Source organism: Pristiophorus japonicus, chromosome 17, assembly GCF_044704955.1.
Source record: "Pristiophorus japonicus isolate sPriJap1 chromosome 17, sPriJap1.hap1, whole genome shotgun sequence".
NCBI lineage: Eukaryota > Metazoa > Chordata > Chondrichthyes > Pristiophoridae > Pristiophorus > Pristiophorus japonicus.
Genome location: NC_091993.1, coordinates 121,100,185 through 121,124,905, shown reverse-complemented (window position 1 = coordinate 121,124,905; position 24,721 = coordinate 121,100,185). Strand labels below are relative to the sequence as shown.

The following is a 24,721-nucleotide window of genomic DNA, read 5'->3' as shown; positions in this document are numbered from 1 at the left end:
CACCATGAAATGAGGTGCTCAAATAGCATAAGGTCCTCAAACACCTCGAGGTCCTCCCTATCATTGGCTGAGAAGTTATCAGTGTCGAGAGGGGATTAAGCTTGGCCAGCGACCGGCCCAAAGTTCCACCAGTAGAGCGATTAGGCTCTCGATGTCACATTTAAATCAAATCGGTGTGCTTGGAAGAAAGACTTTCATTTATATCGCGCGTTTCACAACCACTGGATGTCTCAAAGCGCTTTACAGCCAATGAAGTACTTTTTAAGAGTGTAGTCACTATTGCAGTGTGGGAACCGCGGCAGCCAAATTGCGCACAGCAAGCTCCCACAAACAACAATGTGATAATGACCAGCTAATCTGTTTTTGTTATGTTGAATTGAGAGATAAATATTGGCTCCAGGACACCGGGGATAACTCCCCTGCTCTTCTTCAAAATAGTGCCATGGGATCTTTTACATCCACTGGAGCGAGCAGATGGAGTCTCAGTTTAACATCTCATCCAAAAGACAATACCTCCAACAGTGCAGCACTCCCTCAGCACTGTACTGGGACTACCAGCCTAGGTGTATGTTCTCAAGTCCCTGGATGGGGACTTGAACCCACAACCTTCTAACTCAAAGGCAAGCATGCTACCCACTGAGCCACAGTTACTGTGTCTAGATTCAGGTTAAAATAGTTACTGTGTTTGGGTTCAGGGTTAAATTCTGGTTATATCACTTGCCCAACTGATTTCCGCATGTCCTGGTTCCGCACGGAGATCTCTCGACATGTTTATACACCATGAGCTCCTCAAACACCAACACCAGCCTAGCAATCTTTTGCGGTAATTTGTGTACGACACAAGTCACTGTTTGTTCCGTCCGACACAAACATCAGGCCCCAACGAGGCTCATTTCATTGGGAACGAGGGGGTTATTAATCTTATAACCGCTGGTGAGTGGGTGAGTCCGTTTCACACCGTGTGTTTGTTTGCTACGATGATTAAAATGGTGTGGAGCAGGAGTTTCCTTTGGGAACGCTCCCTTTCCGCTGCCGTAGCTTTGGGCAAAAGTGCGACGACAGTTATGGCAGAACAGCGGGAGAGGTCCCCGGGAATCCAGCCCCGTGGTGTCGCTCGGCACCGCGCTCACCGGGAATTTCCTGGGAGCTGCTCCCACTCCGCTGCGCAACGCTGGCAGAAATCTGGTGGAAACCCTGATTCCGGACAAAGGACTTACGCCGAACTCACGGCAAACCTACAGTGGCAGAACCGGAGATGTCCCGAGGAAAATCCCGGTGCAGGAATTCACTGACAGGTTTCACAGGGCTCTGTTGAGTCGGTGGACACCAACACTGTCCATGAGAAATTGGACAAGCCCAATGATCATCGGATGCTCTCGGACCTGATCTCCCATCACCCAGTTACAGAATATCAATCTCTGAGTAACTTGCTGTATCGTAGCCTATCTACTTCAGCAACAGAAAAAATTGGTATTCTATGGAGTTTTATTTTTGAGTTGCTAAATGTAATCTTTTTGAATTTAGACGGAATCAAAAACCCAATTTCTAAATTTGTGGATGACACCAAATTGGGGGATAGTCAAGACTGAGGAGGACTGCGACAAATTACTTACAGTAGGACATTAATAAACTCACAGAATGGGCATATAATTGGCAAATGAAGTTCAACACAGATAAATGAGAGATATTACATTTTAGTAGGAAGAATAGGGAGGTCACTTATTACTTGGAGGGTGAGAATCGAGGTGGGGTGGAGGAACAGAGGGATCTTGGAGTACAAATACACACATCGCGACATAAAGTTGCGACACAGGTTAGCGAGGCCATAAAAAGCAAACCAAGAACTAGGGTTTATTTCTAGAGGTATAGAATTGAAAAGTAGGGAAGTTCTGCTAAACCTGTATCGAGCCTTGGTTCGACCACACTTGGAGCACTGCGCACTAGGCCGTGCAGCAGAGCAGGTCTCCAGTCGTCCTGGTTAACCCTTGCCACTGGATAAAGGCCGAGCTCTGTCAAGCCCCGTGTGGTGGCTGTGTGCAACGGTCACCACACGTTAAAAAAAAATCCACGCACAGGCATCTTCCACCCCTGGAGTTCAGGACTGGGATATCGGGTCCTCATCTACGAACTCATCCCTTTTACTGTGGAAGCAAGTCATCCTCGTTCGAGGGACCACCTATGATGATGATAATGATCTGCGAATAATCCCACTCGAAATCAGATTAATCAATGCCTCCTCCCCTACCCGCCAGTTCACATTGTAATGCCAACTCCCACAACACCTTCGCTAGCCGTGGCTCAGTGGGCAGCACTCTCGTCTCTGAGTCAGAAGGTTGTGGGTTCAAGTCCCACTCCAGAGACTTGAGCACAATAAATCTAGGCTGACGCTCCCAGTGCAGTGCTGAGGGAGTGCGGAACTGTCAGAGGTGCCTGTCTTTCAGATGAGACGTTAAACCGAGGCTCCGTCTGCCCTTTCAGGTGGATGTAAAAGATCCCACGGCACTATTCAAAGAAGAGCAGGGGAGTTATCCCTGTTGTCTTGAGGCCAATATTTATTCCTCAACCAGCAGCAGCACTAAAAACAGATTATTGGGCCATTCTCACCTTGCTGTTTGTGGGAGCTTGCTGTGCGCAAATTGGCTGCCGCGTTTCCCACATTACAAAAAGTGCTGCATTGGTTGTAAAGTGATTTGTGACATGCGGAGGTTGTGAAAGAATGTATACAACATAAGAAATAGGAGCAGGAGTAGGCCATACGGCCCCTTGAGCCTGCTCCTCCATTTAATAAGATCATGGCTGATCTGATCATGGACTCAGGTCCGCTCCCCATAACTCCTTATCGGTTAAGAAACTATATCTCTGTTTTAAATGTATTCAATGTCCCAGCTTCCACAGCTCTCTGATGCAGCGAATTCCACAGATTTCTCCTCATCTCAGTTTTAAATGGACGGCCCCTTATTCTAAGATCATGCCCTCTAGCTCTAGTCTCCCCTATCAGTGGAAACATCCTCTCTGCATCCACCTTGTCAAACCCCCTCATAATCTTATACGTTTCAATAAGATTAACTCTCATTCTTCTGAATTCCAATGAGTAGAGGCCCAACCTACTCAACCTTTCCTCATCTCTGGAATCAACCTAGTAGAAATTAAAGACTTTCTCTCACACCTCAAACTCTCCAGCCCGGTCAATGGGCCAGCTGCTTCAGGCAGCGAGCGTTGGACCACACGGAGCAAGGTTGGAGGTCGGAGGTCGGAGGTATGGGTGCCCGCTGACCTCACCCAAGGTCACGGTGAAGGGACCACTGGGGGCCTCAACACGTCTGCATTAGGGTGGCGAGGGCCGAGTTCAACCGTGATGTCCCCTTTCCCACCGGATAAAGCAGGTTGTTTATATAGCAGGTTATCCCCACCACCTCGCTCTCATAAACGGCTTTACACACAAGGAGTTACCCTGAACATTCTTACAGGGCTAGGCAGGGTAGATGCAGGGAGGATGTTTCCCTCTGGATGTTTCCCTCTGGTGTCTAGAACCAGGGGTCACAGTCTCAGAATAAGGGGTCGGCCATTTGGGACTGAGATGAGGAGAAACTTCTTCACTCAGAGGGTGGTGAATCTTTGGAATTCTCTACCCCAGAGGGCTGTGGAGGCTCAGTCTTTGAGTATATTCAAGACAGAGATTGACAGATTTTTGGATATTAAGGAAAACAAGGGATATGGGGATAGTGCAGGAAAGTGGAGTTGAGGTATATCAGCCATGATCTCATTGAATGGCAGAGAAAGCTCGAGGGGCCGAATGGCTGACTCCTGCTCCTAATTCTTATGTTTTTATCTAGGCAATTGTCGTGGGCATTTTTTGTTCCACAGCAAGATCCAACAAACATTAATGATTCGAACAACCAGTTAATAGTTTATTGGCTGAGGGAGGATTGTTGACCATTAGACACCATGAGAACCCCCTGCTCTTCTTCAAATGGGACCCCTAATACCAACCTCAACAGGAAGTCGGGACCTTTAAGACCCCAGCTGAAGGTTGAAGGACCGCACTCTTTCATCATCATTATAGGCACCCTCCCCCTCCCCAGCCTAGGGGTACTGCAGACAGGGTCGCACCTCAAGACGCTGCCCGTGAGATCAGCTAACCCTGCAGGGACTCAGAGCTGGGTCCACTGGCCTTAACAACTCCGTTACCACTCGCCTCATCGCCTCGACCCTCTGCAGAGCTTAGTAACACTACAAGCTCAGAGTACCACAGTTGCACTGATTTCACAAGAGAGTTAGAACAATGAACAAAAGGAAAGAGTTGGATTTCTATTGCGCCTTTCATGAACACTGGACGTTTCAAAGTGCTTTACAGCCAATGAAATACTTTTTGGAGTGTAGTCACTGTTGTATTGTGGGAAACACAGCAGCCAATTTGCGCACAGCAAGCTTCCACAAACAGCAATGGGATAATGACCAGATAATCTGTTTTTGTTATGTTGATTGAGAGATAAATATTGGCCCAGGACACTGGGGATAACTCCCCTACTCTTCTTTGAAATAGTGCCATGGGATCTTTTACATCCACCTGAGAGGGCAGACAGGGCCTCGGTTAAACGTCTCAGCTGAAAGACGGCACCTCCGACAGTGCAGCACTCCCTCAGCCCTGCACTGGGAGTGTCAGCCTAGATTTATGTGCTCAGGTCTCTGGAGTGGGACTTGAACCCTCAACCTTCTGACTCAGAGGCGAGTGTGCTGCCCACTGAGCCACAGCTGACAGTGTCAGCCCTGACATTGAGGGGGCGGTGGGGGGTGGGGAAATAGAGACACTGACTAAATTCCACCCTTATACTATCAACAGAAACAATCTGCCATAAATAAGCGAATCTGTAGACTGTTAATAACATACAGAATTTTCAAACTGCAGTTGCAATACCCATCCATACCACCAGATGGTGGCAGTAGACACAGATCAGCGTACCATTGTCCCCGGCAATGCAAACGGCCAACACCAGAGGGCACAGCTCGTTGAAATGCAAAATTCCTTGCTGTGGACAATGAGCGTCTCAGCCTTGGGACACGGCGCTCGAACTTGGGTTGCCAACCCTCCAGGATTGTGCTGGAGTCTCCAGAAATTAAAACTAATCTCCCGGACACTGCTGCGAACAATGCCCCCAAAACATCACAGGAGCTTAAAAAAAGTGGTGTGCTTTATTAAGAAAAAACACTCACATTTATTGGAGATGGGGGGTATGTGATGGAATCTCAGGAATAGGTCCAACCAGAGTTGGCAACCCTAGCTGAGATGTACAATAAAGTTGCATTGTGCAGACATGCAGCAGATAAAACCATAAACCCCATCTCCCCATCCACAGTCTGTTCACCAACTTTCCGCGTGTAATGTATGCACCTGGTTAGTATGCTCATTGGTTGGTAGAGTTGTTGAGTTGTGAGTGGCTGAGCCAGTCACGTGATGTTCACAAGACTCAATAAAACCCCAGCCAGTTGGGTTTGGGGGATCCACGATGAGTCAGGGGGTTGAAATCGTAATGTGCGGTGTGATTGTTAAACCTTTTGCTAATAAACCAACTCGTTCTTAACAGCGACGTGCTGCTATGAATTCTTGAGCAAGGAACCCACGAAGCAAATGCAGTGCGCCGAGAGTGATCAGGAAGTGCTGGTGTAATGTAGGGGCCAACAGGCAGGAATAGTCAGCTCCTGAGATACACGCCCACACACACACAAACACGTGCAATGCACAATCTCGCCGTGCATGCAGAACCCATGAAACATGCACAGATGATGATGACCGCACAGCATAGAGCATTCACTGCGCGGAGGCTGGAGGAGGCGTCTAAACCTGGGTCAGGCGGGGGGGGGGGGAGGGACACAGCCGAGGCTGGTTCTTTCGGTCAGTAACCCCCCCAGACAGCAGCAATATTAGTCGGGAGTTGAGTGGTTTGAAAGGAAGGTTTATTTTCAGAATAATGTTTACGGTATTTACTGCTGGGGCTGTTCACAAGTGAATACTCATAAGACAATCCCTCCACCCCCCATTTGGGTATTAAAAGGTGGTGTTATTAACTACTGTTAAACCATGTGCGGGTTTGGGGGAACTTCACTGAAGTTTAAATAGGTTATTATCTTTGCAGTCACCAGGGGGTGATAGAGCTGGATATGGTGAGACTGTGGGCATAAGTGGCAAAAGGTAGATGGCGCCAGGGAGCATGCCTTCATACCAAATGGTCTTGAGTGGGCGAGAATACAGGGCCCTGGTGAGACCGCACCTGGAGCATTGTGCACAGTTCTGGTCTCCTTACCTAAGAGAGTTGTTAAGCTGTGGAATTCTCTACTGCAGAGAGTTGCTGATGCCAGTTTGTTAGATATATGCAAGAGGGAGTCTGATATGGCCCTGATTGCTAAAGGGATCAAGGGGTATGGAGATGAATGATCAGCTATGATCTTGTTGAATGGCGGTGCAGACTCGTAGGGCCGACTGGCCTACTCCTGCATCTATTTTCTATGTTTCTAAGGAAGGATATTCTTGCCATGGAGGAGTGCAATGAAGGTTCACCGGACTGATTCCTGGGTTGGGGGGATTGTCCTATGAGGAGAGATTGAGTAGACTGGGCCTATATTCTCTAGAGTTGAGAAGAATGAGAGGTGATCTCATTGAAACATACAAAATTCTTACAGGACTTGACAGGGTAGATGCAGAGAGGATGTTTCCCTCTGGCTGGGGAGTCTAGAACCAGGGGGTCACAGTCTCAGGATAAGGGGTCAGCCATTTAGGACTGAGATGAGGAGAAACTTCTTCACTCAGAGGGTGGTGAATCTTTGGAATTCTCTGCCCCAGAGGGCTGTGGAGGCTCAACCGTTGAATATATTCAAGACAGAGATCAATAGATTTTTGGATATTAAGGAAATCAAGGGATATGGGGATAGTGCAGGAAAGTGGAGTTGAGGTAGAAGATCAGCCATGATCTCATTGAATGGCGGACCGGCTCGAGGGGCCAAATGGCCTACTCCTGCTCCTATTTCTTATGTTCTTATAGCTCAGGCTAAAACTCTGCAGCAATTCACAAGGCAGTTGGACCTGTGATTGGGGATGTGGGGAGGGGAGTTCGACATTAGAATGAGCTAGATGGACTGATAGGCCTCCTTTGTCTTCATTCTGTGACCATTGCAAAGGAAAGTTCTTCCTAAGGTTGAAGGTTGAAGGTGACCCTCCCCCCCCCGCCCACCCCCAAGTTAGATCGCCCCGGCGACCACTGCTGCTGATATGGTCCGTAAACGGCCCAATTGCCAACAGCATCCCCCAGTGGACATCCTCCCAATTGGCACTCCTGGTGCAGCGCCTCGAGTGGTGGGATGCCGCACGTCAATGTCAAGTGTGGAGGTCAAGGTGTCACGCGCGGCGTTCCAGCCAATCAAATTAATGGAGGCAAAGGTCCAAAGGTACAGGCGGGGGTGAGTGGGCGGAGGGAGGGGGGGGTCTTCGGTCCATTTAGCTCATCCTTCTGTAGAAAGCCCCTCTCCCCTCCCCAATCGCATGTAAATGAGATGACCATCGCAGTGAACCCCCGACAGTGCTCCCATTGCACACAGAGGTCTAGCCATGTGTACAATCATAGAAATTTACAGCACGGAAGGAGGCCATTTCGCCCCATCGTGTCCGCGCCGGCCGACAAAGAGCCACCCAGCCTAATCCCACTTTCCAGCTCTTGGTCCGTAGCCCTGTAGCTTACGGCACTTCAAGTGCGCATCCAACTGCTTTTTAAAAGTGGTGAGGGTTTCTGCCTCTACCACCCTTTCAGGCAGTGAGTTCCAGACCCCCACCACCCTCTGGGTGAAAACATTTCCCCTGAAATTCCCTCTAAATCTCCTACCAATATGGGGTTTGGGGGGGGGGGGGGTGTCGAGGGAAGGGTAGGGGAGCTGTGGAGGAAATTGAACTCTTCAGTTGTAATTTTAACCTAACACGCCAAGCGGGAATCCCTCGGGATCGGGTGAAATCCCACTTTCCAGCTCTAGGTCCGTAGCCCTGTATGTTACGGCACTTCAAGTGCACATCCAGGTACTTTTTAAATGTGGTGAGGGTTTCTGCCTCTACCACCCTTTCAGGCAGTGAGTTCCAGACCCCCACCATCCCTGGGTGAAGAAATTTCGTCTCAAATCCCCTCTAAACCTTCTACCAATTACTTTAAGTCCATGCTCCCTGGTTGTTGACCTCTCCGTTGGCCGCATGACGCAGGCAATCCCTTAGACAAAAGCAACAATAGCGACATGCCATGCACAGCCAATTGAGTGCCAGCGCGTGCAAAATCGAGGATAGGTGGCTGGTCTGTCTTGACTCAGACCCCGGTGTCATGCCCGTATTCTACCTCATTTTGCGGCGTGTAATGATGGAGGATGCAGCAGGAGAGATATGTGCTTAACACAGGCATGCACACGAAGGTCTCCTCCGACCTCACCTGGGCTGGTCTCAATGGTGGTGGTGTTGCTGGCGATGTTTGGGAATAAGGCGGAAAACACTCTGACTTTGTACACAGTCCCGGGTGTTAAACCCCGGATCTGGGCCGCTTTGTGGCCGGCTTGTATGTGCTCCAGTTTCACGGTGGTGTTACCTGTTAGAAGTGCACGAGGTGGGGGAGGGGGGGGGTGGGGGGGAAGACAAGAAATTTAGGTCAACTCTTTGGAGACGGGAGGTCGAGTCAGAGCGGCAGGACCAACTCCCAGGACGGCGTCAACTCTGCAAATATGTTAGCGCCTCTAGTGGTGGTCTCAAAGATCTTCCCCAAAGTCAGTGGAGAGACAGAGCCAAGTTCCCTCTGCTCTGTCCCCCCCATCGCGCCACCCCCCCCCCCCCCCCACAACAATTGGCCTCAGCCCCTATCTCAGAGGAGGTTGAAGGAAGCGGGTCTGGTTGGGTCATTGGATGAAGCGTCATCGGCTGGTTTCCTTAAAGGGACTAGGTGCAAATTTATTTTGGCAGTTGTGCCGTCAGTGTTCTACAGCATCGAGGTGCTGCAAACATGGACGATCGCTGCACAGGAGTGCACGGTGTCACCCAGGCTCTCCCATGGCTCCCTTCAAGTGCTTACGGAGGGAGTCACCGCACGCAGGGAGGTTGTCTATCCAATGTGTGCGACGTTTCTCCAATTCCCACGCACCAACTGCCTCCCTGAGATTGCCAACTTGAGGGGGGGCACTTTATGTGTCGGCGCTCGTCGGAGAGGAGTGAAAGGTCGTGGGCTGGGGGGAACGCACAATTTCAACCCGCTACCCACCCCAGCCCGCCGCACACAGTGGTGCCCGTCAGCGCTGGGGGAGGGGCAGTTTAGCGCTGTGGGTCATGCCTGCGAGGATCTCGGTTGAGACAGCCCCGATCTCATGCTGTGTCGCCCACGCCCTTTTCCAGCGGGGGCAGAGAGAGGAGACCGTCGGCCCTTCAGTCTGGGCTCCACGGAAGCCCGTGTGACCCTGAGGTCTGTGCGATGGGCGGCAATGCTCTCGCTCTCCCCCTGACCGTTCCTGCAGGTCTCCACCGGGGACTCTTGTTACACCCACGCTGGGGGCTGGCTCAAGGATAAAGGTACCGGACGTCCTGGGATGGGGGAGGGTGTACATCGGGCACTTATCCCATGGGAGGAAGGGGGGGGCGGGGAACGTGGAGTGGGGCCTATGTGCTCCCTGGGGGTATCAGGCTCACTGTCACAGGCATTGTTAATTGCTTCAGAACTTCAGAGGCACTGAGACCCAATCGCCCCAGCTTCACCCCCCCCCACCCCCCTGGAGGCACCCCCCCCGCCCCCTGAGATTTCTCCCCACCCTACCCGAGAATCCCCTTACCTCCCCCCACCCCCTCCTCCAAGCGTCCCCCTACCCCAGGGTGTCCCACTCAGCCCCGGGGCATCCCACTCCCCTATAATCTTTCCCTCTGCTCCAGTCTCCCCTTCTCCCCCAGCCTATTCCTCCCTATAGGATCCCCCAGGGCGTTCCCATCCCTCGGCTGTCCCCCTCATCCCCCACCATCCCCCCTTCAGCGTACCCCTTCCTCTCCAGCCTCCCCACCCACCCCCCCCCCCCCCGGGCTTCCCAATCCCCTCTGGAGCCCCCTCCCCCCATTGACCCCCTGCCCCAGCGTCTCGCTCCCCACAGTGTCCTCCTCAGCCCCAGACTCCCCCTCCCCCCTCCAGCTGTAACGTCTGTGAGCTTGTAATGTTTGTAGCTCCACACTGTGGATGTGGACGTATTGTGTACTGCAACTACAGAGTTAATAATTAAACAAAAGCAGGAGATTCCGGAGACTTCCAAGAACTGCTTGCCATGTTAGAAAGCTGTGTTGTGTGCTGTGCTCTGTGAATATATCACACCAGCGTTACCCCTTCCCCCACAGAGGCCCCCTCTTCCCCAGTGTCCTGCTCCACCCCAGACTCTCTCTCCCCCCCAGCATCCCCCCTTTCCCTCCCCGCCACCCACATGCTGACAGAAGGGGCTCGGTGGCTGTAAAGTTCCGAAGCTAGACTTAACAGCGCCTCAAATGAATACAATAGACAGGGCAATCTGTTGGGAAAAGGCCCAGACCTGGGAGTGGTCAACCCCGGAAGGGGGGGGGCTCTGTCTGGATGAGTGTCCCATCCAGATTGACCCCTGACCCCACTGCTCGGTCCCACCCTCCCGGCCTGGCGTGAACTCCGTGTCGCGCGGTGCTTACTGCGAATTTCAACAATAAACTCGGCCAGTTCGTTGGGAAAGGTGTGACTCCAGGTGATATTGACGGAGTCATTGCCTGCTGACGTGATGAGGTTCGATATCCTGCCGACTAAACAGGCAGCACAAAGAGAGTTAGTGGTTGTCCGGCCATCAACCGGGGGATGCAACGATCGTTCGGTCACTGTTGGGCCCAAAATCTCCTCATCTCCCCCTCTGGGGCTTTTGCCAATGATCTTAAATCTGTGTCCTCTGGTTACCGATCCTCCTGCCACTGGAAACAGGTTCTCGAAGCCCCTCATAATTTTAAACACCTCTACTAAATCTCCCCTTAACCTTCGCTGCTCTGACAGAGAACTACCCCAACTTCTCTAGCCTCTCCCATGTAACTGGTATCAATCTGGCAAATCTCCCCTGCACCCTCTCCAAGGCCGTGCCATCCTTCCTAAAGTGTGGGGCCCAGAATTGCACACAAGTTGAAGATTCGAAAAAATTCCCCTCTCTCACGCACACACCAAATGTGGAATAATTTACTACATGAGGCTATTGGGGCTGGGACTGTCACATCGGTTGATAATCTTCGGAACATTCTACCTTTATTCACATGAAGAAAGCCAAGCCAATAAAGGAAGTATAATTTAATGAAAGTGAGGCAACCTTTGACCTTTCGATGAGCAGGCACCCCCCCCAGTCTCTGCTGTCAGTTTTAGAGTATGGAGAGACACACACACACACACACACACATATCGAGGGAGAAGGAGTGTGGTCTGATTCAACAGAGACAGTGGGCTCTTAACCAGGGACTAGAGCTAGCACCAGGACAGGTCCAATGGGCCGAACAGCCAGTTTACAACCTTGTTCTGGCTCCTGGCTGGCCTCCCACATTCTACCACAGACAAGAAGCAAAGAGTAGGAATAAACGGGTCCTTTTCAGAATGGCAGGCAGTGACTAGTGGGGTACCGCAAGGTTAAGTGCTGGGACCCCAGCTCTTTACAATATACATTAATGATTTAGACGAAGGAATTGAATGTAATATCCCCAAGTTTGCAGATGACACTAAGCTGGGTGGTGGTGTGAGCTGTAAGGAGGATGCTAAGAGGCTGCAGAGTGACTTGGACAGGTTCGGTGAGTGGGCAAATACATGGCAGATGCAGTATAATGTGGATAAATGTGAGGTTATCCATTTTGGTGGCAAAAACAGGAAGGCAGAATATTATCTGAATGGTGACAGATTAGGAAAAGGGGAGGTGCAACGAGACCTGGGTGTCATGGTACATCAGTCATTGAAAGTTGGCATGCAGGAACAACAGGCGGTGAAGAAGGCAAATGGCATGTTGGCCTTCATAGCGAGAGGATTTGAGTATAGGAGCAGGGAGATCTTACTGCAGTTGTACAGGGCCTTGGTGAGGCCTCACCTGGAATATTATGTTCAGTTTTGGTCTCCTAATCTGAGGAAAGACGTTCTTGCTATTGAGGGAGTGCAGCGAAGGTTCACCAGACTGATTTCCCGAGATGGCAGGACTGACATATGAAGGAAGACTGGGTCGACTGGGCCTATATTCACTGGAATTTAGAAAAATGAGAGGGGATCTCATAGAAACAAATAAAATTCTGACGGGATTGGACAGGTTAGATGCAGGAAGAATGTTCCCGATGTTGGGAAGTCCAGAACCAGGGGTCACAGTCTAAGGGTAAGGGGTAAGCCATTTAGGACCGAGATGAGGAGAAACTTCTTCACTCAGAGAATTCTGAACCTGTGGAATTCTTTACCACAGTTGAGGCCAGTTCGTTAGATATATTCAAAAGGGAGTTAGGTGTGGCCCTTACGGCTAAAGGGATCAAGGGGTATGGAGAGAAAGCAGGAATGGGGTACTAAAGTTGCAAAAATGATCAGCCATGATCATATTGAATGGTGGTGCAGGTTCGAAGGGCTGAATGGCCTATTCCTGCACCTCTTTTCTATGTCTCTATATTTCTATGTTACCCGGCGTAAACTACAGGTGATCCAAAACTCGGCTGCAAGTCCCACTCAACTATCACCCCCTGTGCTCGGTGACCTACATTGGCATCCGGTTAAGCAACGCCTCGATTTCAAAATTCTCATTCTTATTTTCAAATCCCTCCATGGCCTCACCCCTCCCTATCTCTGTAATCTCCTCCAGTTCCACAACCCTCCGAGACGTCTGCGCTCCTCTAATTCTGCCCTCCTGAGCATCCCTGATTATAATCGCTCCACCATTGGTGGCCGTGCCTTCTGTTGCCTGGGCCCCAAGCTCTGGAACTCCCTCCCTAAACCTCTCCGCCTCTCTACCTCTCTTTCCTCCTTCAAGACGCTCCTTAAAACCTACCTCTTTGACCAATCTTTTGGTCACCTGCCCTAATTTCGCCTTATGTGGCTTGGTGTCAAAATTTTTATCTCACAATACTCCTGTGAAGCGCCTCGGGACGTTTCACTACGTTAAAGGTGCTATATAAATACAAGTTGTTGTTGTTGTCATTTCTATGACTCTACACTTAAACCCAATTTGTCCAAGTAAGACACACCAATCTAGCTGGAAAGACAAGAAAAGGAACAGTTCCAGCAAATCATCCCAGACAGTGCCACACAGAGTCAGGTACAGATCGTTGCATCCCCAGGCATCATAGTTAAGACCAAACGTGAATAACATATTTGAACGCCAAAGGGATAAGAGTTATGTAACAATGCAAGAGTAACAGTAAGTGGAGGAAGCCATGGTCTTGCCTTTGTTGTTAGAGTGGGGAGAAACAGTGCAGAACGCAGGACTCAACGTCACATCCCACCACCCCACCCCTCACCCTCCCCAGGTCTTTCTCCGCGCTTTCATGGCTTGGCAAACCACACAGTCACGAAGAGGCGTGGAGTGTGGTCCACACGATGTCACACAGCGCGTGGTGTGGGAGCGGTGAGGGGCGCGAGAGAGTTTTCTCCTCTGAACTTGAACGGTGCAAACGATGGCCGTGACAACTGGGAGCGAGGCGGAGATACATAGAGACCACGGAGGCATCCCTCACAGACCCTAAAGCTTTCCATTTCCGAGGGACATGGCCCCTCTCCTCACCCACCCCTAACCTCCCAACAAAAAAAAAGTTGTTTTGGGATGAATTGGATTTTGGTGGGCGGGGGGTGTGGGTTATGTGTTAAAGGGGAATTCCATCCAAATCACAGGCAAGCTCAGTGATACAAACACTGCAGAATGCGGGGGCATTTGTTGTCAAATCTCCCCCTGCCCTTGAACAGCAGCAAAACCGCCTTCACTAACACCCCCTAGACACCATTCCCATTCCTTGCGAGAAGCTGAGGGAAAACATTCACTCACTCCTTGACAATGGAATCATCATCATAGGCAGTCCCTCGGAATCGAGGAAGACTTGCTTCAACACCTACAATGACTCCTTCGGTGGCTGAACAGAGGGCCACAGTCCCTGTCACAGGTGGGGCAGATAGTTGTTGAGGGTAAGGGTGGGTGGGACAGGTTTGCCGCACGCTCTTTCCGCTGCATGCTCTCGCCGACGAGACTCGAGGTGCTCAGCGCCCTCCCGGATGCACTTCCTCCACTGAGGGGGGTCTTTGGCCAGTGTCGGTGGGGATGTTGCACTTTATCAGGGAGGCTTTGAGGGTGTCCTTGTGACGTTTCCTCTGCCCACCTGGATAATGGAAATACTGCCAATGGAGTCCATTCATTAGGATTAAATCATTCTCGTTGCCATGGCCATTCTGCATTTCCTGCACCCAGGCACTCACAAGTGCATACATTCTGGATGCCTTTTAAGGGGAAGCACAAGAGGGAGAAAGGAACCGAGGGCACACCGATAGGGTGAGATGAAACGGGGTGGGAGGAGGCTTGTGTAGAGCATCGACCAGTTGGGCCGAATGGCCTGTTTCTGTGCTGTAAATTCGAAATAGTTCACTGCTAGGAACAGACCAGGTTTGGGCACGGATTTAATGCGGCCGCTGTCAAACTCTAACTCTCGCTTTAAAGTCGGAGCATCTGCTGCCAGGGAGCACGTCCGATCGAATATACGCAGCCAGCCAAAGAAACAGGTCATTAAAATACAAAATTGTCATGTGCACTACATCTATTGATCCAACTTATTAAAAATCTTACGTCTGCGTGTAATTCCCGCCATTATAAATACCCATGGCCACCATTAGCATAAAAACAGCTATGTAAACGGGTCACGGTGTAATTACACCCTACCACCAGCGGGGGCGCCAAGGCACCTCAGTTTTGTGTCTTCCCGGCTGCTCGGCCTGTAATGTAGAGAAAGCCCAGTGCGCCAACCCTGCTTCCCAAGTTGCCGTACATTTTGCTGTTAAACTATAAATAATTAATATTAAATAAAAGTATAATCTAAAAATATAAGGGCAGAAATATGACTTCAAAAGGAGGACTGGCTCACGCCTGCATGGCATGGTCCAATTATCTCCCGCCTCACCTGACGGCTACGTGCGGTCTCGATTCTCCCGCCGACTGACTCACTTGCTTGAAACGCTCTCGGCTTTCAAAATTAAACGTGCGGTTTTGTTTCAGCCGGTGATAAAAAAAACCGGGGTTTTCCCCGCGGCAGGTCCTCCCTGGTGAGGGCGCCATGCACCGGTAAAGTTAAGTCGCGGATTTAAGCCGTGTCACTCGGCGCCCGAGAGCCGACACTAGGTGTGTGGGGAGGGACACCCATTGCTGCGGCCAGCTCGAGCCGGCGGTGAAGCCTCCAATCCAGCCCTCGTTCTGCGGAGGTCGTCCGTCAGCTCGCTCCGCAAGGGCGGGGATGTCTCCCCAGGGAACCTCCCCCCCTCCCCCACCCCCCCAAAAAAAAAAGCTTTTATCTGTTTGAACAAGGCGGATAGACGGAGCACCGATACAGATCAGCCACGATCTAATTGAATGGCGGAGCGAGCGGGCTCGAGAGGCTGAATGACCTACGTTACCCATATTCCACTCACGTCAGTGGGAGCACGAGGACATGTAAAACTGGCGGCTGGATGCTCACAGGAGCCTGGGTTGAGCCGAAGTCATGTGACATCACAAAATGTCACTTCCTGCTTTTCAAAAGGCAACCCCTTAGAGCAAAAAAACCCATCCCGGGCCGGGTTGCACTGAGGTGAAACTGCGAGAGTTGGATGGAATATTTCTTTAAAAAAAATCAACACCCGTGGTCTGGGAATCAGATTGTGACTCAAAACCCTGGGATATAAACAGCAGTGGGGGGAGGGGTGGTGCGTCGGGGGGGGAGTGGTGGGGGTGAGAGCGGTAAGGCCTTATGCGAAGGATCAGTGCTCCAGTAAACGAGAGGCTTTAAGAGAGAATAGGAAGGAAGATGCAGTGGTTAAGAAACGTGGGATAATCTCACAGATTCTTGGGTTATCAGGAATTCAGGCTTGTCGCACGAACATATCTCAAGTGTTGTCGGCACGGAGCATGTCAAAGTGCACAAACCTGGTCTGTTCTGTGCAGTGATCGACTTTGAATTTACATCACAGAAACTGGTCATTCAGCCCAACTGGTCGATGCTCTACACGAGCCACCTCCCACCCATCTTCATCTCACCCTGTCAGTGTGACCTCTGTTCCTTTCTCCCTCATCCGTAATGTATGCACCAGTGAGTATGCTCACAGGCTTGTCGAGCCGTTGAGTTGGGAGCGGCTGAGCCAGTCAAGTAATGTTCACAAATAAAACCCCAGCCAGTTGGGTTCAGGGGATCTACAGGTGGATGAGGCAGGTGGTTGTGAACCTGGTGGGTGAACTGGTAACGTGTAGTGTGATTGTAAAACCGTTGCTGATCAACCAAACTAGTTCTTAAAAGCAATGTGTGTTGCTATGAATTCTTAAGCAAAGAACCCTTGAAGCAAATACATTCTTAATAACGGATGGCTCAATAAAGTCACAGCGTTCCAAAGTTTAACTCCTTCAATTTCACGGTCCAATTTACCTCTTGTGACACCCACTGCCCTCCCTTTCCCCCTTCCCCTCCTTCCCTCTCTACCCCAGTGGCTCTCATTGCATTGACCCATGGCGTCAAGCTGAGTTATGCCCCCTCCACACTTTCTCTGAAACCTCAGACCCCCATCCGGTGCAAAGGGACTTGCACACCCTCGGGACGTCCTACCGTGAACAACTCACGCACAGGTGAAGAGCGTGGGTTTCTGGATGGACAGGTGCGGTTGGGCTTGACGCTGTCTGCACGTAAGCACGTGGGGTGTAAACAAACAACCCTGCCGTTTGCGTTTGGAAAAGGTCGGAGTGTCCAACCAGCAGCCCCAGGGCAACATGAAGACTTCCCCGTGCGCTGGACATCGGGCCTGAGAGGGCCAGCCATCTCCGTCCTTGCTGCTATGACATTTCTCATTTGCTGGCTTGCTCAGTTTGAATTCTGTGGGCCAGGAAACTATTTTTGACACCGTTGGTGAATAAATACTGAGGGGTCTCAACAAGGTTTATGCAGAGAAGATGGTTCTACTCCTCGTGGGGTAATCTAGAACTAGGGGCATAGTTTCAGAATAAGGGGATGCCCATTTAAAATTGAGATGAGGGGGAATTTCTTCTCAAAGGGTCGTAAATCTGTGGAATTCTCTGCCCCGGAGAGCTGTAATGGCTGGATCATTGAATATATTTAAGGCGGAGATAGACAGATTTTTGAACAATAAGGGAGTAAAGGGTTATGGGGAGCGGGCAGGGAAATGGAGCTGAGTCCTAGATCAGATCAGCCACGATCTTATTGAATGGCGGAGCAGGCTCGAGGGGCCAAATGGCCGACTCCTGCTCCTATTTCTTCTGTTCTTATGTAATAGATTCTGAGTCGGACACAATGATCTGTTGGTATCAGCTACTTGTGACCTGTGCAAAGTGATGGGGAAGTGGATTTTAAACTTTACGTGCCGACCCCGAGTTTCGAAGATGTGTATTTGTACAGCCTTCGAGGGGATAAAGCACGCACACCCCTTCACGAGGGCACTGTTACTTCAGAGATTTACTCTCCTCTACACTTGGGAGTACTGCAACAGGTCCGGTCTCCATTTTATAAAAAGGATACAGAGGCATTGGAGAAGGTGCAAAAAAAGAGGTTAAAACTATCAGGAAAGATTGAACAGGCCGGGGCTCTTTTCTCTAGAAAGAGAAGGCTGAGGGATGACCTGATAGAGATCTTCAAGATAATGAAAGTGTTTGATCGGGCGGATGTAGCGAAGATGTCTCCACTTGCAAGCGAGACCATAACCAGAGGCCATAAATATAAGACAGTCACTAATAAATCCAATAGGGAATTCAGGAGGAACTTCTTTACCCAGAGAGCGGTGAGAATGTGGAACTCGCTGCCACAGGGAGTGGTTGAGGCGAATAGTATCGATGCAGTTAAGGGGAGGCTAGACATGTACATGAGGGAGAAGGGAATAGAGGATTATGGTGATGGGGTCAGAGGAAGAGGGGTCGGAGGAGGCTCGTGTGGGGCATAAACGTAAGAAATAGGAGCAGGAGTAGGCCATTTGGCCCCTTGAGCCTGCTCCGCCATTCAATAAGATCATGGCTGATCTGATCATAGACTCAGTTCCAATTCCCCGCCCGCTCCCCATAACCCTTGATTCATTAAGCACCAGCAGGAACCTGTTGGATTGAATGGGCTGTTTCTGTGCTGTAAATATTTTGTAATAGTCCGTTCCGCTTTGGTCAGAACTTGGCTTTAAAATGTCTGAGCATGATTTGCAAGCACAAACGACCCTTAGGATGAGATTTGGGTCTTCACCCGATGCTGAGTCGTCAGGGGAGGTCAAATTGGTCTCAAAAAGCGAGCGAAAGTGAATGGGGCGCCATTTCACACCCCGCCCAAGTGTCTTTTCCATTGACTTGCCTCGCTGCCCCGCCTTGCACCCCTCCCCCCACTTCCCGCCCTCTCCCCTGGGTCTCTTCCATTCAGACTTGGGGTTTACGATTAGAAGGCAGTTGGATGAGTTTGGATAGAAGCGAAGGAGGATGGGCAGAGATACGGGGCCCTCCCCATGTCCGGCAGAAGCTTAACCCTGCAGCAGATGAGCTGAGGCAGGGGAGGAGACGGGGCGAGGTTACGGAGGTGGAGACAGGCGGTTTTAGTTATGCCGCTGATATGTGGCCGGAAGCTCATTTCAGGGTCAAAGGTGACACCGAGGTTGCGAACAGTCTGGTTCAGCCTCAGACAGATGCCGGGGAGAGGGGGTGGAGTCGATGGCGAGGGAACGCAGTTTGTTGCGGGGACCAAAGACAATGGCTTCGGTCGTCCAACAGAAAACAGAGCTGGGTCTGCTCCGGCAAGCCCGTGTGGCGGCTGGTGTGCAACGGTCACCACACGTTAAAAGAATCTGCGCACAGGCATATTCCACCCTTTTAAGATGTAACTCATTGGAACACCTGTGAGCCCATCTTTCTTTGGTGTGAAGAGCGTCATCCTTGTCACAAGGGACTGCCTGGTAGGATTAGTAACCCTTGCAATCGGCCAATCAGGTGTGCGTGTGTGCCGGAGGGCGAACTGGGGACCGAGTTTTACACCCACTTCCCGCCTCTCTCAAGCCACTTGTTTGTCCTCCCTTCGGCCGAAATGCCTTGTGCCGAAGTGGGCTCCCCTGGTTTTTCGATTCAGAGACGGGATGCTTGGGTGTGGACCGAGACTATCCTGGCACTGAGCTGGAACAGAGCTGAGGCAACACGGACCCAAACATTCCCCTGGGAGATGAAGGAAGCACGATGAGAATAAAGAATCATCAGACCATTAAAAAGATACAAGGGCCGGAACATCCTTTCCTTTCCCCCGATCTGTCAAAAGGGATCGGGTCCCAAGCACATGAGCAACGACCAGTATCTCTCACTCTTGCAACTAACTCACAAACTAGAAAATCATGGCCAGTCACAGATAGAGAGACATCATACACGTAAAGGCCGGGAAGATCAGAGAAAATGGCCTGTCAACCTCACCTTATTCTTGTTGAGCAGAGTTGTCATGAGGATTACGGCAAACCAGAATGATTGACAAAAATGTTGTTGACCGTATCCTGGACGTCTCCTGTATAACACCATTATGGGGGGCCACCACACTCACACGGACTGCAGCGGCTCAAGAAGGCGGCTCACCACCACCTTCTCAGGACAACTAGGCATGGGCAATAAATGCCAGCCTTGCCGGCGACGCCCACATCCCGAGAACCAATAAAAATAAAGTGCCGTGCCACCCGAGGATTTTGAGCTGTGCAAAACTAGGGTGACTCCTTATGGGCACAGTTGGACACTGCCGGTGGCAGTGATGGCAGCCACTTGGAGTTGACACATAAAGAGCATCACGCAAGAAGGGTATTGGTTCAACATTAAAAGGTAAATCGTTTGAAACCAGGAATCTTCCCACTATCGAATCGGTTCCAATACACAACCCTATCAGATGTTGCGGCCGGCATTCTAACATCTTATCAACATTTTAATTGATCATCGATATCATCTAAAACCAGAGGAGGGGGTCGTCAAACTATTAAACAACCAATTTGCTTTTGATTGTGCCAGCAGTAACTTAGTGACCCTTTGCACGCATCACAGATGTAAAGCTTAAAAAGGACCAGGAAAGATTTGATACCATAGACATGGGTGCCTGTGATGGCTGGCTGAGCAGACTCAGTAACGGTGGTAGTCGGGGGAGCGATGGTGGTGGTGGTGGTGCTGGTTGTGGTTGTAGCAGGAAAAGTTGGGACGGGCACAATTCTTGACACGACTAAGAGGAGGGAAAAAGAAAAACAGGAATGAACCGCCTTAACCCGACTGGATTCAAAAAAGACATTTTGACCATCTCCCAGGATGCATTGATGGTCCTTAACAATCTTTTTAAGAGAGATACAGGGTTTAACGGTGCTGTTCGGAGGTGGCTCAGCTCAGTGGTGCAGTGTTCTGGATGGTACGATGGCAGTGGGGAAGGAAAGGAGGAAAGACAAAAGAACCTGCATTTATATGGCGCCTTTCATGACTTCAGGTTGTCTCAAAGCGCTTTACAACCAATTAAGTACTTCTTTTTTTGAAGCGAACTCACTGTCGTAATGTAGGATACGCGGCAGCCAATTTGTGCACAGCACACTCCCACCAACGGCAATGCGATAATGACCAGTGTCATTGGTGTTGTTGGCTGAGGGATAATTACTGGCCCAGAACACTGGGGAGAACGCCCCGCCCTTTCGCTCTAATTCGAAATAGCGACATGGGTTCTCTTACATCCACCCGAGAGGGCAGACGGGGGGGTCTCGGTTTAATCTAATCCGAAAGACGGCACCTCTGACAGTGCAGCGCTCCCTCAGCACTGCACTGCAGTGTCAGCCCAGAACTTGCGCTCAAGTCTCAGGAATGGGTTTTGCACCTTCTGACTCAGTGGTGAGAGTGCGACCCACTGAGCCACAGCTGACACCTTAAAGAAAGATGGTAGAGAGATCAAAATTACCCTCAGGGTGTGGGAGGGCAAAACAAAAAGTTGCCAAACCAAGCGAACCCAAACTGCATGAACACTAATATGAAACAAAATTGGGGAAATAAGAATCATTGAAGAAGTTAGTAGCAGTAACTGCAACGTAGCTGGTTCAGGATTTACAACGAGTTATCCTGAGGTATAAAACATTTGGGAGGGATAGGGAATGATGAGAGTGGGCATAGATTTAAAATAATCGGTACAGAGGAGATTTATGAGGATGTTGCCTGGACTGGAGAATTTTAGCGATGAGGAAAGATTGGATAGGCTGGGGTTTGTTTTCTTTGGAACAGAGGAGGCTGAGGGGAGACCTTATTGAGTTGTATAAAATTATGAGGGGCCAAGATAGAGTGGATAGGAAGGACCTATTTCCCTCAGCAGAGGGGTCAACAACCAGGGGGCATAGATTTAAAGTAATTGGGGGGAGGTTTAGAGGGGATTTGAGGGGGAATGTTTTCACCCAGAGGGTGGTGGGGGTCTGGAACTCACTGCCTGAAAGGGTGGTAGAGGCAGAAACCCTCACCACATTTAAAAAGTACTTGGATGTGCACTTGAAGTGCCGTAACCTGCAGGGCTACGGACCGAGAGCTGGAAAGTGGGATTAGGCTGGGTAGCTCTTTGTCGGCTGGCACGGACACGATGGGGCGAAATGGCCTCCTTCCGTGCCGTAAATTTATATGATTCGATGGCAGCGGTATCAATTGGAGACCAATTGGGCTCAAATTCACTCCAGGGTTCTGCCGGATCCCACTGTAGCTCTTCGTTCTGTAGGCTTTGCCGTCGAATTCAACATAATGGCCCCTCCACTTTGGCAAGTCATAGGCCGCGACCAGACTGAACCGTCGCTTATGTGGAATACTCACAAAAGATGAGAGCGGGACCTTTGTGACCAAACACTACGGCCCACTGGCTACAGGAATGATGGCTAGAGGTTAGGCTCACCAACTCTGGTCGGGCCTATTCCTGGAGGTTTCATCACATGACCTCCTGCCTCGCACCTCCCCTCCCGCCATTGGTCCGTGCTCTCAGGCACTCTGCCTTCAGAATAAGGGGCCACCCATTTAAAACGGAGATGAGGAGGAATTTCTTCTCTCAGAAGGTCGTGAATCTTTGGAATTCTCTGCCCCAGAGAGCTGTGGAGGCTGGGTCATTGCATGTATTTGAGGCAGAGATTGACCAGACTTTTGAACGATAAGGGAGTTGAGGGTTATGGAGAGCGGGCAAGGAAGTAGAGTTGAGGCCAGGATCAGATCGGCCATGATAGTGTTGAATGGCGGCGTAGGCTCGAGGGGCCAAACGGCCAAACTCCTGCTCTGATTTCTCATGTTCTTCCCACAGCCAATCAGAAAGGGAACAGCTTCTTTGTCACCCGATTGGATTAACCTTGACTTGTCAGTCAAACAATCTACTTTTCCCCCCAATATGTGTATAACTAATTCATAAAAGCATTTAAAGAAAATGGGAAAAAAAATTATCTAATGCTCCTAATGGGATTTTCTGCTGGGTTTTTGTTCCCAACAGTATCCTGGAGATGAATCCTCAATTCCTGGAGAACTCCAGGCCAGTCTTGGAGGGTTGGCAACCCTCAGTGAATGATCTTGTGAGGAGCATCAGAGGTGGACAAAACCCAGGGGTGTGCGATAACATTGAACGGTGGGAGGGGGTGGGGGGTGGGGGCGTGGAGATGTCCCGGACAGCAAACTCCCATTGGGATAGGGCTGGACCACAAGGTGAAGCCCTCCAGCAGTGTGCGAGGCACCGCCATAGAACACCCACTGGTCTTACATAGTGATAGAGGCTCCTAGCGAGCAACTAGCCATCTGACCTGATCACTGGCTGTCCAGAACCAACACTGCATCAACACACTGCACAGAAAAGGGAGATCTGTAACCACAGGGGTGTAACATCTTTTTCAAAGGGACAGCATCCATTCTAAGGCCCTTACGCAGGTTGACCACCGCAACCCCCCCCCCCCCCCAAAATTGTCCGTATATGTTTGACTGGCTTCAACCGGAATACAAGACTCGCCTTGTTCCGTTACAGCACAGAGCGTCGGCATGATATAACTCGCATGGATAATGGTCAAAATGTAATCATCTCCATTCTCTTTTGGCAGCCAAGATGACCAACTCTAAATATGTACTTTGCTTTTTAAATTAAATGGTCCGACCAGATTTTAAAACACGTTGTGTCGAAGCACGTTAACACCCGCCTGCTTTTCCGAGGCTTTTAAAAAGGATGGACTGTCCCTTTAATTAGCAACCAACATTTGTTTAAATCCCTCTCCGCCCCCCCCCCCACCCACCCCCCCACAACCCCAAGAACATTGTTCATCTTTTTTGTTGCAAACGAGAATCTTCCAGTCGTGAGTCGCAGTGACTGAATTGACAAGTCTCGAACATGCGGATGAAAGGCATACAAGAATGAAGATTGAAGTGGGAGGGGGGAGAGTGGGGTGGTGGGGGAGCGTTGAACGTACCAGCGAACACTTGCAAAGCTTTTTTTTTCATAAAACGCCAGTTCATTCCACAGCCAAGCGCCGCCATGCTTCAAGCTCAAAGCCCCGGCGTGTCCCTGGCTTGTAATCCACCAAGTTCAGTCACTTAAAACAGGACAGAGTGCAGCCACCTCCCTCCGTACTGCCAAGACTCAGTGTGTACGTATACATGCATGCTCACACACCCACAGTAAAGAAGCCAAACCTTTCACAAGCCAAAAAAGCAGCTTCTGGTTTCTCAGACACAGAGGAAAGAAAATCTATCCCGTTTTTTGTAGTGGTCCCCACATCCTGTTCCTCTCTGCTTTGACCACTTTGCGGGGCTGCTGTGACAGCTTAGCAACAGAAATACATTGTTACGCGATCGTAAATGGTACACAGTTACATCCACTCAGAATTCCAGTCCAGGCTCCCTCACTGACTGACACGTTCCTGATTGTAACGCAGGCACCCGTGAGTATGCTCACAGGTTTGTAGAGCTGTTGGTGTGGGGCACGCTGTGCGGAGGGGAGCGGGCAGGTCGGAGGGCCTCCTTGTAGGACTGCTCCTGGGCACGGCCAAGGGGGCCATTAACCGGTCCAAGCAGCGGGCGGTCGAGGGGGTCGTTCAGCCCGACTGCCTGCCTCTCTTCCGCAGCTACATTCGCGCCAGGGTGTCCCTGGAGATGGAGCACGCGGTGTCCACCGGTACGTTCGCGGCCTTCCGCGAGAGGTGGGCGCCGGAGGGACTGGAGTGCATCATCACCCCCGGCAACCACATTTTAATTTGATCTGTTAAGGTTCCTTTGAAGTTTATTTGTTAATTTTATGGGTTCTGGTGTCCCTGTAATAAAGGCGCACTCGGCTTTATCTGTTAATTAAAATAGTTGTAGAGCTGTTGCATTGTGAGCGGCTTAGCCAATCACATGATGTTCACAAGACTCAATAAAACCCCAGCCAGCTGGGTTTAGGTCAGCCACAATGAGGTATGCAGTTGTGAGCCTGGTGGATGAACTGGTAATGTGTAGTGTGATTGTTAAACCTTTGTTAATAAACCAACTAGTTCTTAATAGCAATGTG

The 24,721-nt window shown here is 50.4% G+C and overlaps 1 protein-coding gene across 1 annotated transcript in view; it reads right to left on the bottom strand.

The window, feature by feature from the left end:
• nfasca (neurofascin homolog (chicken) a) overlaps nucleotides 1-24,721 on the bottom strand; it is a 208,154-nt gene that overhangs the window by 16,433 nt on the left and 167,000 nt on the right. Inside the window, exons 27-29 of the mRNA XM_070859232.1 lie at nucleotides 20,294-20,428; nucleotides 10,697-10,804; nucleotides 8,454-8,606 (exon numbers count right to left, since the gene is read on the bottom strand). Coding sequence (XP_070715333.1) covers nucleotides 8,454-8,606; nucleotides 10,697-10,804; nucleotides 20,294-20,428 — 396 coding nt within the window. The remainder of the gene's footprint in view (nucleotides 1-8,453; nucleotides 8,607-10,696; nucleotides 10,805-20,293; nucleotides 20,429-24,721) is intronic.